This window comes from Alosa alosa, chromosome 9 (assembly GCF_017589495.1).
Source record: "Alosa alosa isolate M-15738 ecotype Scorff River chromosome 9, AALO_Geno_1.1, whole genome shotgun sequence".
NCBI lineage: Eukaryota > Metazoa > Chordata > Actinopteri > Clupeiformes > Clupeidae > Alosa > Alosa alosa.
In genome coordinates, this window is record NC_063197.1 from 10867797 (window position 1) to 10882285 (window position 14489).

A 14489-nucleotide genomic window follows, 5' to 3' on the forward strand; every position below is an offset into this window, starting at 1 on the left:
GACATGACCGTGCCCTCCGTCTGTTTGCTGGTGCCTCCCCCGAATCCTCTCAGCATCAGCCTGGCCAGCAAGTAAGATCTGTGACCACGCGACCACTCACTCACTCACTCACTCACTCACTCACTCACTCACTCACTCACTCACTCACTCACTCACTCACTCACTCACTCCTCCTCACTCACTCACTCACACACACACACACACACACACACACACACACACACACACACACACACACACACACACACACACACACACACACACACACACACACACACACACACACACACACACACACACACACACAATCACATACATACATACATACATACAAAAACAGGCACACAAACATATGGGATCTGCTGAAATATAGGCACACAGGTGTACACACCCTTTGTACACGATGAGGCCAAAACAATGCAAGTAGAAGACAAGCAAACACACATATTCTTACAGCCCATATACTCTTCACCCAGGTTTCCACGGACACAGACATTCACCCCTTACACACTCACACACACTTGCTTTGTTGTTGTGCAGGAATGAGCAGTACTACGAGGCGATCCAGTCCCTGTGGAGCCAGTTCTACATCAACATCAAGAGCCTAATCTCCTGGCAGTACTGCATCCAGGACATCAACCGCATTAGAAGCCTCACCATCACTATGGTAACTCACCTGCGTCTGTCCGTAGCTCTGCTGTGGCGTGGCGCCATATCGGCTCAAGCTGATAGTCGGTCATTAAAATTCCTTGCTTAGATAGTATGCACCGTTATCAGCTTTTAAATTGTTTAATCAAGTCACAATTAGTCACACTGAGACAGAAGTTCCTTATCCAAATAAGCCTAAGAACAGCAGCACCTAGTTAGAAGGAATACACAACCAACAACTTAAAAACACAATACAAAGTACAAATGCAACAAGTATAATACAATACAACATTTCCAACACAAAATTTAAAATCAGAAAGTTGAATGTGTATGTTTTTAAAGAGCATTGCAGGATGGGGGATCATTATACCAAAAAGAATGTCTTACAGAATTCAGACTTCATAGTTGGCACATTGAAAATGATGATATTGTTAGACCTGAGGATTATACAGTATATGAATTACCAGATTATAAATGAAATCGTGCCAACGGAGCTGTCTACGTATTGAAAGTGGAAGCCAGCCAGATGTACTGTATATGCAGTAAATTGCAGTGTACTGTATATGCAGTACATTGCAGTGCTTTTGAGTACCCAGTCTTAGTTATAAAACGTAGCCAAGAATGATAAACAGAGTCCAGTGAGCACAACACAGGTGAGATCCCCACCTTCTAACAGGGGTGTTACATGTGCTGTTTTCCAAGAGTCAGGAATAATATTTTGCTCCAAGGACAAATAAAAAATATAAGTTATACATAAATATAATGGCTCGGCAGTAATATCAGAAAGTGCTACGTTTCAGGAGAGATGAGTCAAGACCATCAGGTCCAGCCGACTTTCTGGAGTTTGTATATTTTAAGGCTGGCAGAATGGCACAAAAGAAAACAAATCTGTTGTTGGAACAGTAACATGTGAGAAATGAAATGTCTATCTGCCGACCTGTTGAATGCTCTGATAAATGCTTTATCAGATCCGTAGTCGATAAGTGTCCACTCTCACTAATATATAAAAAAATATCACACACATGATAATACAGAATTCTCTTTGTTTTTCTGTGGCTTTTATTGACTCAGTTAAGCAGCCTCAATAATCTTGATTATAGATAACAAAGGTCATATTGCTAAATTATTATCCTTCTTGTTTGCTTAGGTACTCCAGCTGTTATCATTGTTGGGAGAGGACAACTCATGAATAAACTAAATAAATAAATTTGAAATATGAAAGCATCGACAGAGAGAAAGAGAGAGAGAGCAGAAAGTCTTAAACCCATTTGTTTGTGTGTGTGTGTGTGTGTGTGTGTGTGTGTGTGTGTGTGTGTGTATGTGTGTGTGCGTGTGTGTGTGTACAGCTGTATCAGATGAAACCGGAGGAGTACCACAGTATCATCAGAAGCTTGGAGAGGCACTATCAGGAGTTCCGCCAGAACTGTCTCGGCTCGCAGATGTTTGCCGATGAGGACAAGAGAAGCATCGAGTCACAGTACACCCACGCCCAGCAGCATTACGACACGCTGGTCACACAGCTGCCCACTTACAGTGAGTGCACACACACACACACACACACACACACACACACACACACACACACATACACTCTACTGCGCCTACTGCGCAAACCTCCTAAGCAAACTAGCACTGTACACAGACACCCATCAACCCCTCGTACTGTCTGGAGCCATTCTGTCTGTGAGGGACAGTGTCAAAGTTACTACATGTCAGTTTTGACTGTAAATCAGTAGCATTCTTCAAATGAAACGCAGTAATTTTTTTTTGCTATTCAGCTACCCCAACACACACACTTGTGTAAACACTGACCCCAGAATGTCTGAATGCCTTTGGTTATGTTTATACAAAAGGCATGTATGAGTTGTCCAGAACAATCCCTTAGGTTTTGGTCATTCCAGTTTCTGACACATCGTTGATTTTTTAATTATTGTGATAAACAGAAGCAACACCTGCAAGCATCAAAAAATGCAGTTGGAATAATGCAGAAATGTATTTTCAGCAAAGGTAGACCCACATACATTGTTTCCTGACTGTTGATGCTGTTTATTGCTAGTTTGTAAAGTTTAGTCGAAGTAGGAAGCAACGTTAGGAATCTCTGTTCAATGTGATTGGTAAGGCTGGACCAATGATTTCAAAGTTAGTGCCCGTCGCGATGCAAGTTTTGTAAACGTTTCCCAATCGAGAGTCACCAGACTCTATTTCACTTTGTGAATGAGTTTGGATTTTTCCAGGCATCTAACTCTCCTGGATGGTTACAGTAATTGATTGTGGTTAATTAAATACTAATTGGTGATGACTAACTAAATGTTTTTTCTCCATAGGTGCGCAGCAGCAGCAGCAGCAGCAGCAGATGCAGCAGCAGCAGCAGCTGAATTTGAGGAAGCAGGAAGTCAAGCTTGTACAGCAGGAAGTGAAAAAGCAAGTGCCTGTGCAGACAAAGGTCGTGACCTCTGTCAGCTCCACCCTTCTGAGTGATCTGAGCGCGCTCCGTCTGAGGCTGGAGGGGGCAGAGTCCCAGCTCACCCAGTACCTGCACATCCCAGTGGGAAAGACATGCACTGCTCACCTCACACAGCTACAGGTACACACACACACACACACACACACACACACATCTACTGAAGCTAACACACACATATGTGTGTACTATATCCACACACTCTCATAGGTATGCAGTATATCCACATTCAAATGCTCATGATGTTGCTCACCCACTCCCTGTATACGTATAATAATTGATGTGTATTTCTGTGTGTGTATGAAGGGTGTGCAGCGCGAGGTGGATGGAGTACGTGCAGAGTACGAGCGCTTGAAGCAGCTGATCCTCCAGCAGCTGCAGGGGATAACGGACAAAGACAAAGTCCAATTCCTGCGCTCCGAGCTGGGCCACATCAACCAGCGCATCAGCCTGCTGGAGGGCTTCTCCAGAGCCTATTTTGATAGGTACACGTCCACTTTCACACACACACACACACACACACATCAAATTGATAAAAACCCTTTATTTAGGATTGGGACGTAAATTAGAAACTTATTAATATCTCTGTCCATAACCTTGTCTTCCTCTCTCTCTCTCTCTCTCTCTCTCTCTCTCTCTCTCTCTCTCTCTCTCTCTCTCTTCTCTCTCTCTCTCTCTCTCTCTTCTGTCCCTTTCTTTTCCAATGTTTATCTCATTCCCTCCTCTCCTTTCTCTTGCCTCTGCGTCCTGCCTCTGTGTCCTGCATCTGCGTCTCTGCGTGCAGATGTGAGGTGGTGTTTTCCCTGCAGCAGATGGAGCTGCAGGTGGAGGACATAGTGAAGGTGTATGAAGCTCGCCTGACGGAGAGGGAGACCACAAGCCTGGACCCCGACATCGTTCAGCAGGACAGCAGTGATCTGCAGGTACAGTATCTCCTCCAGCACCAAGCAACAAGAGCTGTTTTGATATGACATCCAGGTCATAGGAATGCTGAATTCATATTCTGTGTAGATTTCACTGTATTTCATTTAGTGTGTTGTTAACCTTAATATGTGTATGTAGTTCTAAGAAAACAAAATACCTGTTCATTGGCTGTCTTCTGATCCCAGGTGCTGTTTATTTAGAACGAACAATGTGTTTCACCGTCAACTCCTTCTCTAAATAAACAATATATTATAATAATATAATATAATATAATGCCATAATATTATACCAGTGTGCAGTGATGTGTAAAATGTGTATGTAGTTGAAACGTGTATGTAGTTATTTGTATGTCGTGTGGTGTGTGTAATATGGTGTTTTATTGTCTTGATGTTTAGGCCATGCAGGCAGAGCTTCGGGAGAAGGAGTCAGTCCTTAGTGACATGGAAGCAGAGCTCAAGAAAGCACAGCAGCTGAATAACCTAATCGACCCTGCCATCCACAAGTGTGACATCGACCTTTCCCAGCATGCCGAGCAAGTCAGCCAGCTCTCTGACCGCTGGCTCCGCATCAAGAACCAGATAAGCAGCAGGCAAGACACTCCTCTGTGTCCATCACTCCGTCTCGCTCAGAAGGACATACGCAACATATCAAATGTTGAAAATGCCAAATTTGACTATTTCATATATTAGTTTAGATTCATTTTGAATTTGATGCTTTGGGGTTGTCCATCCTGCTCATGTCGGTGTCCATCTGTCTCCATGTCCTCCTCACAGGGTGATGGACCTGGGCTCCTACTTGGTGCTGCTCCGGCAGTACCTGCAGTCCAGCTCGGGCCTCAGCGACTGGATCGGCGACACCAGGCAGCGTCTCGACACCATGCGCGCTACCAAGATGGACGACATCACTGTTCTGACAGAGTACCTCAGCAAGCAGAAGGTAGGATGACCTGTGAGGTAGTCTGGGTGGGGGTAGCATAGTGGCTAAGGAGCTGGGCTAGCATGTAGTAGCCAGAAAAGTTGTGGGTTCAATTCCTGGCTTCCACCGTTGTGCCCTTGAGCAAGGCCCTTGTAATATTATACATATGTAAGTCACTTTGGATAAAAGTGTCTGCTAAATGAATAAATTAAGTCTCTCTTCTCAGATCACTGATCAGTTGAGGTCACTTGGGTCATTGTGATTAATGTGTCAGTGATTGGGAGTTTGTGTTTAATCACTGCTTGTGTATTTTGTATGAAAGGAGCTGAACTCTGAGATTTTGGGGAAGAGAGGAACAGTAGAATGTGTGCAGAGGGACGCAGACAACCTGGTGAATTCCATCAAGGTAATTATGACTTTTTCAGTTATACACAGGATTCTTGGTGGTATTGGTTGGGGATTTCCCTTAGCAGCCAGTCAAAAACCAAGCAACAACCATGCGTGTGTGTGTGTGTGTGTGTGTATGTGTGTGTGTGTATTAATGTGCAAATGTATGTATGTGTGTGTGTGTGTGTGTGTGTGTGTGTGTGTTTCCACAGGACTATGAGCTGCAGCTGGCCTCCTACGGTGCAGGCCTGGAGACACTACTGAACATCCCCATTAAAAGAAACCTGCTACAGTCCCCAGCTCTCACAGTCACACAGGAGGTACACTAGCACACACACACACACACACACACACACACACACACACACACATACACACACACACATATACACACACACACACACACACCCACAGGGCAGTCCTCAGCTCTCACAGTCACACAGGAGGTACACTAGCACACACACACACACACACACACACACACACACACACACACACACACACACACACACACACACACAGGGCAGTCCCCAGCTCTCACAGTCACACAGGAGGTACACTAGCACACACACACACACACACAGGAGGTACACTAGCACACACACACACACACACACACACACACACACTCATCTTGATTAATGCTACTTCACATACTGTAAGTAAAGCGCTGCAACGTGAGAACAGTCTAGTAAATAATAATTTAACATCAGAAACGCGCCGTCACTGTCAGCGCTCGTGCTGCAGACAGCGTCTGCCTGATGACTCATTTGGCCTTGATCATGGTTATGGTTATGGTTATGGGATTTGCGGCAGACGCCTTTGTCCAAAGGTCATGCACGACATTTCAGAATGCAGACTGTGTAACCAATGGCTAGTTTCAGTGGAAAAGTTAGCTGGACAAATTAAAGAAAAGAGAAGGATTCAGTGCAGCATATCCTAATATTGTAGAACCCTCAAAATCTGAGACCCGATGCAACTCCATGTAGAACGAACACACACACACACACACACACACACACACACACACTCCATGTAGAGTAGCCTGGAACGAACAGGTTGTCCGATGCAACTTACATTAGGTGAGGAGATATATGCTGAATATCACATATTATATAACCCCCCACACACACACACACACACACACCACCCTACCCCCCATCCCCCGCTCTGTTTGTTTTCACAAATCGCTCCCTGCACACATATCTCTTACACAGGTAAGAAACACTCACACACACTTCATTATACAGAACATACCCATGGTGTCATATAGGAGATATACTGTGAATATTTTATGTCAAGTATAATTTTCTGCAAGGAAAAAAAAACCCTGGGTGCAGCCCTTGTTTCATGTTTTTGTTTTTGCCTTCTCTCTCAGGTTTCCACCTTGCAGACCCGCTACATAGAGCTGCTCACTAGCTCCTCCGACTTCTACAAACACCTGGGTCAGATGCTGAAGAACATGCAGGAGCTGAAGGTACAATTTTACACAAAAAAATCACACACACACACTCACAAATGTGCACACGCACACGCACACGCACACACAATACTACATATAATACCAAATCACCAAAACACCAAATCTTCTCGTAACCTTCCCCTCCACTCCCCAGCTTCGTGGCACACGGATCGATCTCCTTGAGGAGGAGCTGAGCCGTCTTAGGGACGAGTTGGCGTTGCGCAGCGCAGAGAGCCTGCGGCTCCAGGAGGCGAGCAGGAGACAGGAGGAGGAGCTGTCGCGCTCCCAGGACCAGCTCCTCACCTTGGAGGAGGCCAAGAGGAGCCAGGCCATGAACCTGGGCTCCTCCCAGGACCGCCTGCAGGAGCTGCTATCCAAGATTCAGTCCCTGGAGCTCCAGCTGGAGGAGGAGGCGCGCAAGCGCAAGCTGGCGGAGGAGCGCTACAGCGAACACAGGGCGAGCAGGATGAGGAGGCGCGGAGGAGCCAGCGAATGCTGGATGAAGCACGCAAGACCCGGATGGAGCTGGAGATGAGCATGGCTGACAGGGACAGGGAGGCGGAACGCTTGCGGCTCCAGCTACAGGAGGAGGTGCAGAGGGCCCAGGAGGCCCAGCTGGAGCTGAAGAGGGCGCAGGAGCTGCACAGCTCAAAGCTCAAGGAGGTGCATGAGAGTTACGAGTCCCGCATCAGTGTCACCCAGACCAACGTGCTACTCCTGCAGCAGCAGAAGGGGGAGCAGGAGCAGCTGCAGGCAGAGAACAGGGAGGCGCAAGACGAGGCCAAGAGGCTGCGCCAGGCCCTGGCTGAGGAGCAGGAGCGGCGGAAGCGTGCCGAGGAGGAGGCGCAGTTGCAGAGGAAAGCGGCCCAGGAGGAGAAGGGCAAGCGGCGCCGCGTGGAGGTGCAGCTGGAGCAGAGCACCCTGACGGTGCAGGAGTACACCGTCACGCTCACTGCCCTGCAGAGGAGCCAGGAGGAGGCGGCCGCCGAGCTCAAGGAGGCCTGGGAGGAGGCGCGTGCCCGCCAGGAGGAGCTGGACCGACTGCGGAGGGAGCAGGGCAACTCCTCCAGCATGGTAGCCAGCCTTGAAGAGGAGCTGAGGGTGCTCATGCTGAAGCTCGCCCAAAGGGAGGCGCAAACCGGAGAGGACAACCAGCGGCTCAAGGAGCTCCAATGCCTCCTGGAGGAGAAGACCCAGCTGCTGAACGAGAGCATGGCAAAGATCCAGCGCCTCCAGGCCCTCACGGAGAAGCTCAGCAAGGAGCGCCTGCAGCTGGAGGAAGAGGTCCGGACCCTGCACCTCCAGCAGGGAGAGATGAGGAAGGGCTGGGAGCTGGAGCAGGAGACGCGGATCAGCGAGCTCACGCTGCAGATAAAGACCAGCAAGATGGCCTGCGAGGAGCACCTGCGCCTCCTCAAGGAGACCTCGGCAGAGCGAGATAAACTCAGGGAAGAGGTGGAGAGGCTGAGGAAGCAAGTCAGCACGGTATGTAGATACATGAGTCATACAGTACAGGTCACTGAGCTTCTGTTGTTTTATGTACAACGCATGATGTTGGTTGGCAGGGGAGGCTCCATACAGTAAGCAGGGTTGAATTGACTCACCACTGACTTTGTCAAATCCAGACCTAACCTGAACAGAAAGCTGTGGTTCTTTTTATTTAAAGTAATTTGTTTTGAGATTGACAGTTGGAGAGGGTATAGTATACTCTTTTGATCCCATGAGGGAAATTTGGTCTCTGCATTTATAGCAATCCCTGAATTAGTGAAACACACACAGCACACAGTAAACACACAGTGAGGTGAAGCACACACTAACCCGAAGCAGTGAGCTGCTTGCTACAGCGGCGCTCAGGGAGCAGTGAGGGGTTAGGTGCCTTGCTCAAGGGCACTTCAGCCGTGGATGTGGGCATGGGAGAGCAGTGCTCAACCACTTTCCCCGCCCACATTTTTCCTACTGGGTCGGGGATCGAACCGGCAACCCTACGGTTATAAGCCTGAAGCCCTAACCAGTAGGCCACGGAGATGGGGTGGGATCGGGAAATGACTCAAACCCGGGTCCCCGTGGGTACTAAGCTGTAGTTCTTAGCTCTTATCTGAACGAGTGATCTGACTTACCTCTGGGTTATCTTGAGAAAATACATGTCATTGTCATCCTCTGAGTTATTCTGGGAAAATACATGTCATTGTCATCCTCTGGGTGTGGCACACTGTTTTCTCAGTGACTGTCTCAACCACAGGGTACTGAGTGCACCATGCCTCACGGCTATGACTGATGACTGTTTAATTAGCACCCTGCCTCATGGCTATGACATGCTGACACACACACACACACACACACACACCCCTCAGCACTAATTTCTGGCACGCAGACACTTGATAGAATGTTCCATTCGACTATGGAGCTCACACAACACAACTGTGTGAAATGTAGAGTGGGTGTGCGAGGGTCTGATGCAAGCATTCGCTAGGAACAGGCCATCGAGGCCAGAGAGCTGGGATCAGCACTCCTAGACCCCTATGAGTGGTCTTATAATTGTGTTTATTATTGTGTTTCAGATGTCCTTTATATTTCACAAGATTCATCTGTTTATAGGCTCTTTTAAGTGTTATGGAGACATATTGACAAACAAGATTTATTTTTGCGGAGAGAATGTGCAGGACTGGGCGGTGGTCATATTTTGGTACATCTAATTTAACTGTTTTTGCACAGATAAAAAGATATACACTCTAAAATGTGTTTTACATACAATGACAATAAAGATATTCAGTTTCATTGGATTATGACACTATTATAGCTGTGTCATAGCTCTTTTGACCTGTGCACACTAGTTTTGGTTAAGCAAACTTGGTTAGGGTCCTTGAATGCAAATAATAGTATGTAGTTACACCTTAGGTTGACGAAATATTATGTATTCTTTGGTTCAATCATCAATACCATGCCATACCAGGTCCACTCAAACTGCAGCAGGTTAGGATTTGCCAGTGGAAAATCCTGCTTGTTATGGCATGACAAAAGCCGGAAATGAATGGATGCAGGTTTTACCCTGTGGTAATTCAGACCTGATGACTATCTGCATTACTCAGCAGCAATTTTAACACACACACACACACACACACACACACACACACACACACACTTTCACATCTTAGAAATGTTGTGAAACACTACAAAAATGTAACTGAAATGTAAAAAGGTAACTCTGACCATTTTTCATTGTCTTTGTAATACAGACATGATGATGATGTAGAATTATTGGGATATTTTATCTTCCCTTTCTCTTTTTCCTCTTGCTGTCTCCTCACTCCCTCTTTCCTTCACAGACATCTGCTGAGCTGCAGCGTTCTGAGAAGCAGTGCGCTGAGCTGCGTACCCAAAAGGGGGCGCTGGAGAGGCGCGTCAAGGAGCTGGAGAACAAGCTGGAGGAGACCCAGCGGCTGCACCAGAAGCTCCAGCAGCAGGTGGAGACCCTCCAGCACCAACTGACCACCCGCGAGGCGGACATCAAGTGTCTTCAGATGGAGAGGAGCGAACTCCTGCTGCGCATCAAGAAGCTTGAGGAGAGGCCCGTCGTCCGCCACATCAACACGCAGACCGACGAGCTGCGGCCTCTCCGCGACCCCGGCGCCCTGATGTTCCAGGGCGTGTGCGCTCCGGTCAGCGCGCAGCAGCTGCACGACTGTGGCCTGCTAAAGCAGCCGGCGCTGGAGCAACTGCAGAAGAGCGAGCGCAGCGTGGACCAAGTGGACGCCCAGCTGCAGCCGGCGCTGCGCGGAGCGAGGGTCATCGCCGGGATGGCAGCGGGACCCAAGGGCAAGATGACCCTGGCGGAGGCCCTCAGGCAGAAGCTGCTGTCACGCGAGAGCGCCGTCCGGCTGCTGGAGGCCCAGGCAGCCACAGGCGGGCTGATGGACCCCACAGTGGACCCCCAGCGGCGTAGACGGGTGGAGGAAGGGCAGGCCACGGGGCTGGTGCCGCCTTGCTCAAGCGAGCGTCTACTGGAGGCCGAGTCCGCCTGCTTGGGCGTGCGTGAGCCAGGGACTGGCCAGCGCCTGGGCGTGGGGCAGGCTCACCGACGGGGGCTGAGAGACGAGGCCATCACCCTGCAGCTGTTGCAGGCCCAGGAGGCGGTCGGGGGCGTGCTGGACCCTCGGCTCAGCGTCTTCCTCCCGCGCGACCTGGCGACCGACCGCAATCTGCTGGACAAGGAGATGTACACCGTCCTGAACACCAAACCCGCGTCCTACCTGCATCCTCTCACCCAGCGCCCGTGCACCTACACCGCTCTGCAGGACACGTGCGTCGCTGACCCCTCCACCGGCCACCTGCTGCTGCCGCCCACCAAGGCGGCTCTGTGTGTCAAGGGTCTCCGAGCCGACGTCCCCGTCTGGGAGCTGGTCGGCGTGGGTCTCCTGGAGCCCGAAGACCTGGAGCACCTGCTGGACGGCCGCCTGCGCCTGGACGACATCCAGCTGCGGCTGCGCGCCTACCTGCGCGAGTGCGGCTGTGTGGCGGGCATTACCGACCAGCAGAGTGGCCGCACTCTTACGCTGCAGGAGGCCCAGCAGGTGGGGATGCTGAGCAAAGAAGCCACCCTGGAGCTGCTGGAGGCTCAGATCGCCTGCGGGTTCATCATGGACCCACGAGACGGCCGAGGCTACACCGTGGAGGAGGCCCTCAAGAAGGGGCTGGTTGGAGCAGAGTATAAGGAGGCTCTGTTGAAGGCTGAGAAGGCTGTGACCGGCTACAGCCAGCCAGGAGGTGGGCCTGTGCTCTGCCTCTCTGAGGCCCTGCAGCGTGGGATGGTGGAAAGGAGCTACGGTCTGCGTCTGTTAGGGGCTGAGCTGAGCAGCGTGGGCATTATTGACCCCTTGCTCAGCGTCCGCATCCCGCCCGATACAGCAGTCCAGCGTGGCCTGCTGGCCCATGACCTCCGTCAGGCGCTCGAAGCACAAGGGGCTATCAGCTGGGGATTCAGTGACCCCACCGACCCCAACAATCAGGAGAAACTCCGCTACACCCAGCTGATGAAGGAGGGCCAGAAGGACCCCAAGACCGGCCTGCTGCTCCTACCTGCCACTGTGCCCAGCCAGAAGAACACGGTCAGGAAGCGGAGGGTGGTGATTGTCGACCCCGACAGCGGACGAGAGATGACCGTAAAGCAAAGCGCACGGGCGGCTCATCACCACCAGACGTCGGGAGCTTGGCGCGGCAGGAGGCGCAGTGGGAGGGAGATCACCATCACGGCGGCGGACGGCTCCAAGCGGCTGGTTATCATGGACCAAACCAAGGGTCTCAAGTACGATGTGCAGGAGCTGCTGGAGAAGGGCGTCATCAAACAGACCCAGCTGGATCAGTACCGCGCCGGAAAAATCACTCTAGCGCAACTAGTGGACGCCATCTCCGATAGCACGAAGCGCCTCACGTCATCGTCTGGTTTGAAGACCTCCACACAGACCTCGGCTTCCTCCAACTTCTCCTCCTCCTCTGGCACCAGGACTTCAGCTGCCTCCGCACCCTCTTCCTCAGCTACACCATCTGCAGCCTCTGCTGCCTCTGTGTCCACCACCTCCAACTTCTCCTCCTCCTCTGGCACCAGGACTTCAGCTGCCTCCGCACCCTCTTCCTCAGCTACACCATCTGCAGCCTCTGCTGCCTCTGTGTCCACCACCTCCAACTTCTCCTCCTCCTCTGGCACCAGGACATCAGCTGCCTCCGCACCCTCTTCCTCAGCTACACCATCTGCAGCCTCTGCTGCCTCTGTGTCCACCACCTCCAACTTCTCCTCCTCCTCTGGCACCAGGACTTCAGCTGCCTCCGCACCCTCTTCCTCAGCTACACCATCTGCAGCCTCTGCTGCCTCTGTGTCCACCACCTCCGCCTCTCCGCCTAAATCCTCCATGACACACATCAAATCTCAGACCGTGTCCACATCCTCGGTCATCATCAGCAGCAGCAGTCCTGGCAGGTTCATCTCCGGAGAGCAGGCACCGCTCTCCCCCGGCCGCATCACTAGCATGTCAGTCAACCTGGCGTCGCCCATAGCGACTGTAGGAGAGAGAAGCCCCGTGGGGGTCATCTTCGACTCAGACACGCTGGAGAGGGTGAGTGTGACCGAGGCCATGAGCAGCGGCCTGTTGGACAACCTCACCGGCCAACGCCTCCTAGAGGCCCAGGCGTGCACCGGCGGTCTGGTCTGCCCATCGTCTGGCCGTCGCCTCTCCCTACAGGAGGCCCAGCGCACGGGCCTGATCACGGACGAGCTGGCGTCCCGCTTGCGCCCGGCGCAGAAGGCCTACGTGGGCTTTGTCGAGCCACAGGGCACGCGCCGACTCTCGGTGGCTGAGGCCGTGAAGGAGCGCTGGCTACCCCACGAGGCCGGCCAGCGGTTCCTGGAGTTCCAGCAGGCCACGGGCGGGCTGTGGGACCCACAGGAGGGCTGCCGGCGGAGCCTGGAGGAGGCGCAGGCCCGCGGCTGGGTGGACCCACGCTCTGCCCAGAAGCTGGGTGACCTGCGACAGCACGCCCGCTGCCTCATCTGCCCGCGCTCCAGCCTCAAGCTGTCCTACGCCGAGGCCCTGGAGCGCTGTCTGCTGGAGGAGGTCACGGGCATCATGATGCTCCCAGCCGCAAAACCCTCGTCCACCCCAGGGTCCAGGTCAGGGTCGTGTACGGGGTCACGCTCGGGCTCGCGTAAAGGCAGCATTGACCTCACCTCCTCCTCTTCATCCGTATATACCAGCTTCAGCTACAGCTCTAGTTCCTATACAACTAGCCCTTGAAGCGTACACAGTCACACACAAACAAAACACACATGCTCACACACACACACACACACACAGATTTTGAGGCCTTGCTGCCGCCTACATGCAAAGTAAGATATAATGCTGTAGACCTCATGTGGTGGACCTAGTTTAAACTGCTAGCCAGCGCTTCAAGCCAAAAAAAACTGCTTTTGCTTTAGTATATTAGGGGTAATGAGCTTCTGCACACAGGCACCTGCGGTTAACTAGTATAGTAGCTGGAAGAGTTCAGCTTGTGCTGAATGGGAGTTTGGGTTCTGGTTCAGCATCTCTATGCAATAACCTTATATGAGAGAAACTCAGTATTTTTCACAGTATAAATCTCTATTTTGATCTTTTCCAAATACGGTATTAAGTGGAAGGTGCAGAGGGTGTGAAATGGGTGTGTGCTTGGGAACAAATTAGGTCTCATCTGTCTGATGATGACGACGATAATGGTGATGATGACAGCAATGATGATGATGATGATGATGATGATGATGATGATGATGATGAAAGTGCAATGCATGACTTGGTGAAGGCTGGTGAAGGAACTTTTTTTAAACCCTGGTGCTGAATTGATCCCTAATCTTACAATAACCTCAGTGCCATGTTAACGGTGTAATTGCTTACTTATGACTTTAGCCTTTTCATCATTAATAAAAAAAGAAAAAAAAAACTTTGTGAGTCTGTGTCTTGATTTGCAGTTGGTACGTGGAAAAATGGACAGATTGAGGTTTACAAATATGACATAACCTCAGCTGATTCAAGAGGTCTTGCTATGAAAACAGATGCCAATTACAAAGCATTTATCACACATCTTTATAAACCTACCGGTATTTGAAAACATCAGAGCTAACGTTAAACAGAAACATTAACATGAACTTACTGACGGATAACATTATATTCA

At 50.7% G+C, this 14489-nt stretch overlaps 1 protein-coding gene across 1 annotated transcript in view; it reads left to right on the forward strand.

Annotated features, from left to right (window-relative positions):
- LOC125300430 (desmoplakin-like) overlaps positions 1-14250 on the forward strand; it is a 22678-nt gene extending 8428 nt beyond the window's left edge. The window contains 14 exon segments of the mRNA XM_048252372.1: positions 1-71; positions 541-667; positions 1995-2181; positions 2973-3232; positions 3416-3594; positions 3894-4032; positions 4429-4622; positions 4807-4969; positions 5271-5354; positions 5548-5655; positions 6714-6812; positions 6952-7246; positions 7249-8282; positions 10121-14250. The exon segment at positions 1-71 is cut by the window's left edge and continues 84 nt beyond it. Coding sequence (XP_048108329.1) covers positions 1-71; positions 541-667; positions 1995-2181; positions 2973-3232; positions 3416-3594; positions 3894-4032; positions 4429-4622; positions 4807-4969; positions 5271-5354; positions 5548-5655; positions 6714-6812; positions 6952-7246; positions 7249-8282; positions 10121-13579 — 6399 coding nt within the window. The 3' untranslated portion in view covers positions 13580-14250.
- Positions 14251-14489: the final 239 nt, after the last annotated feature.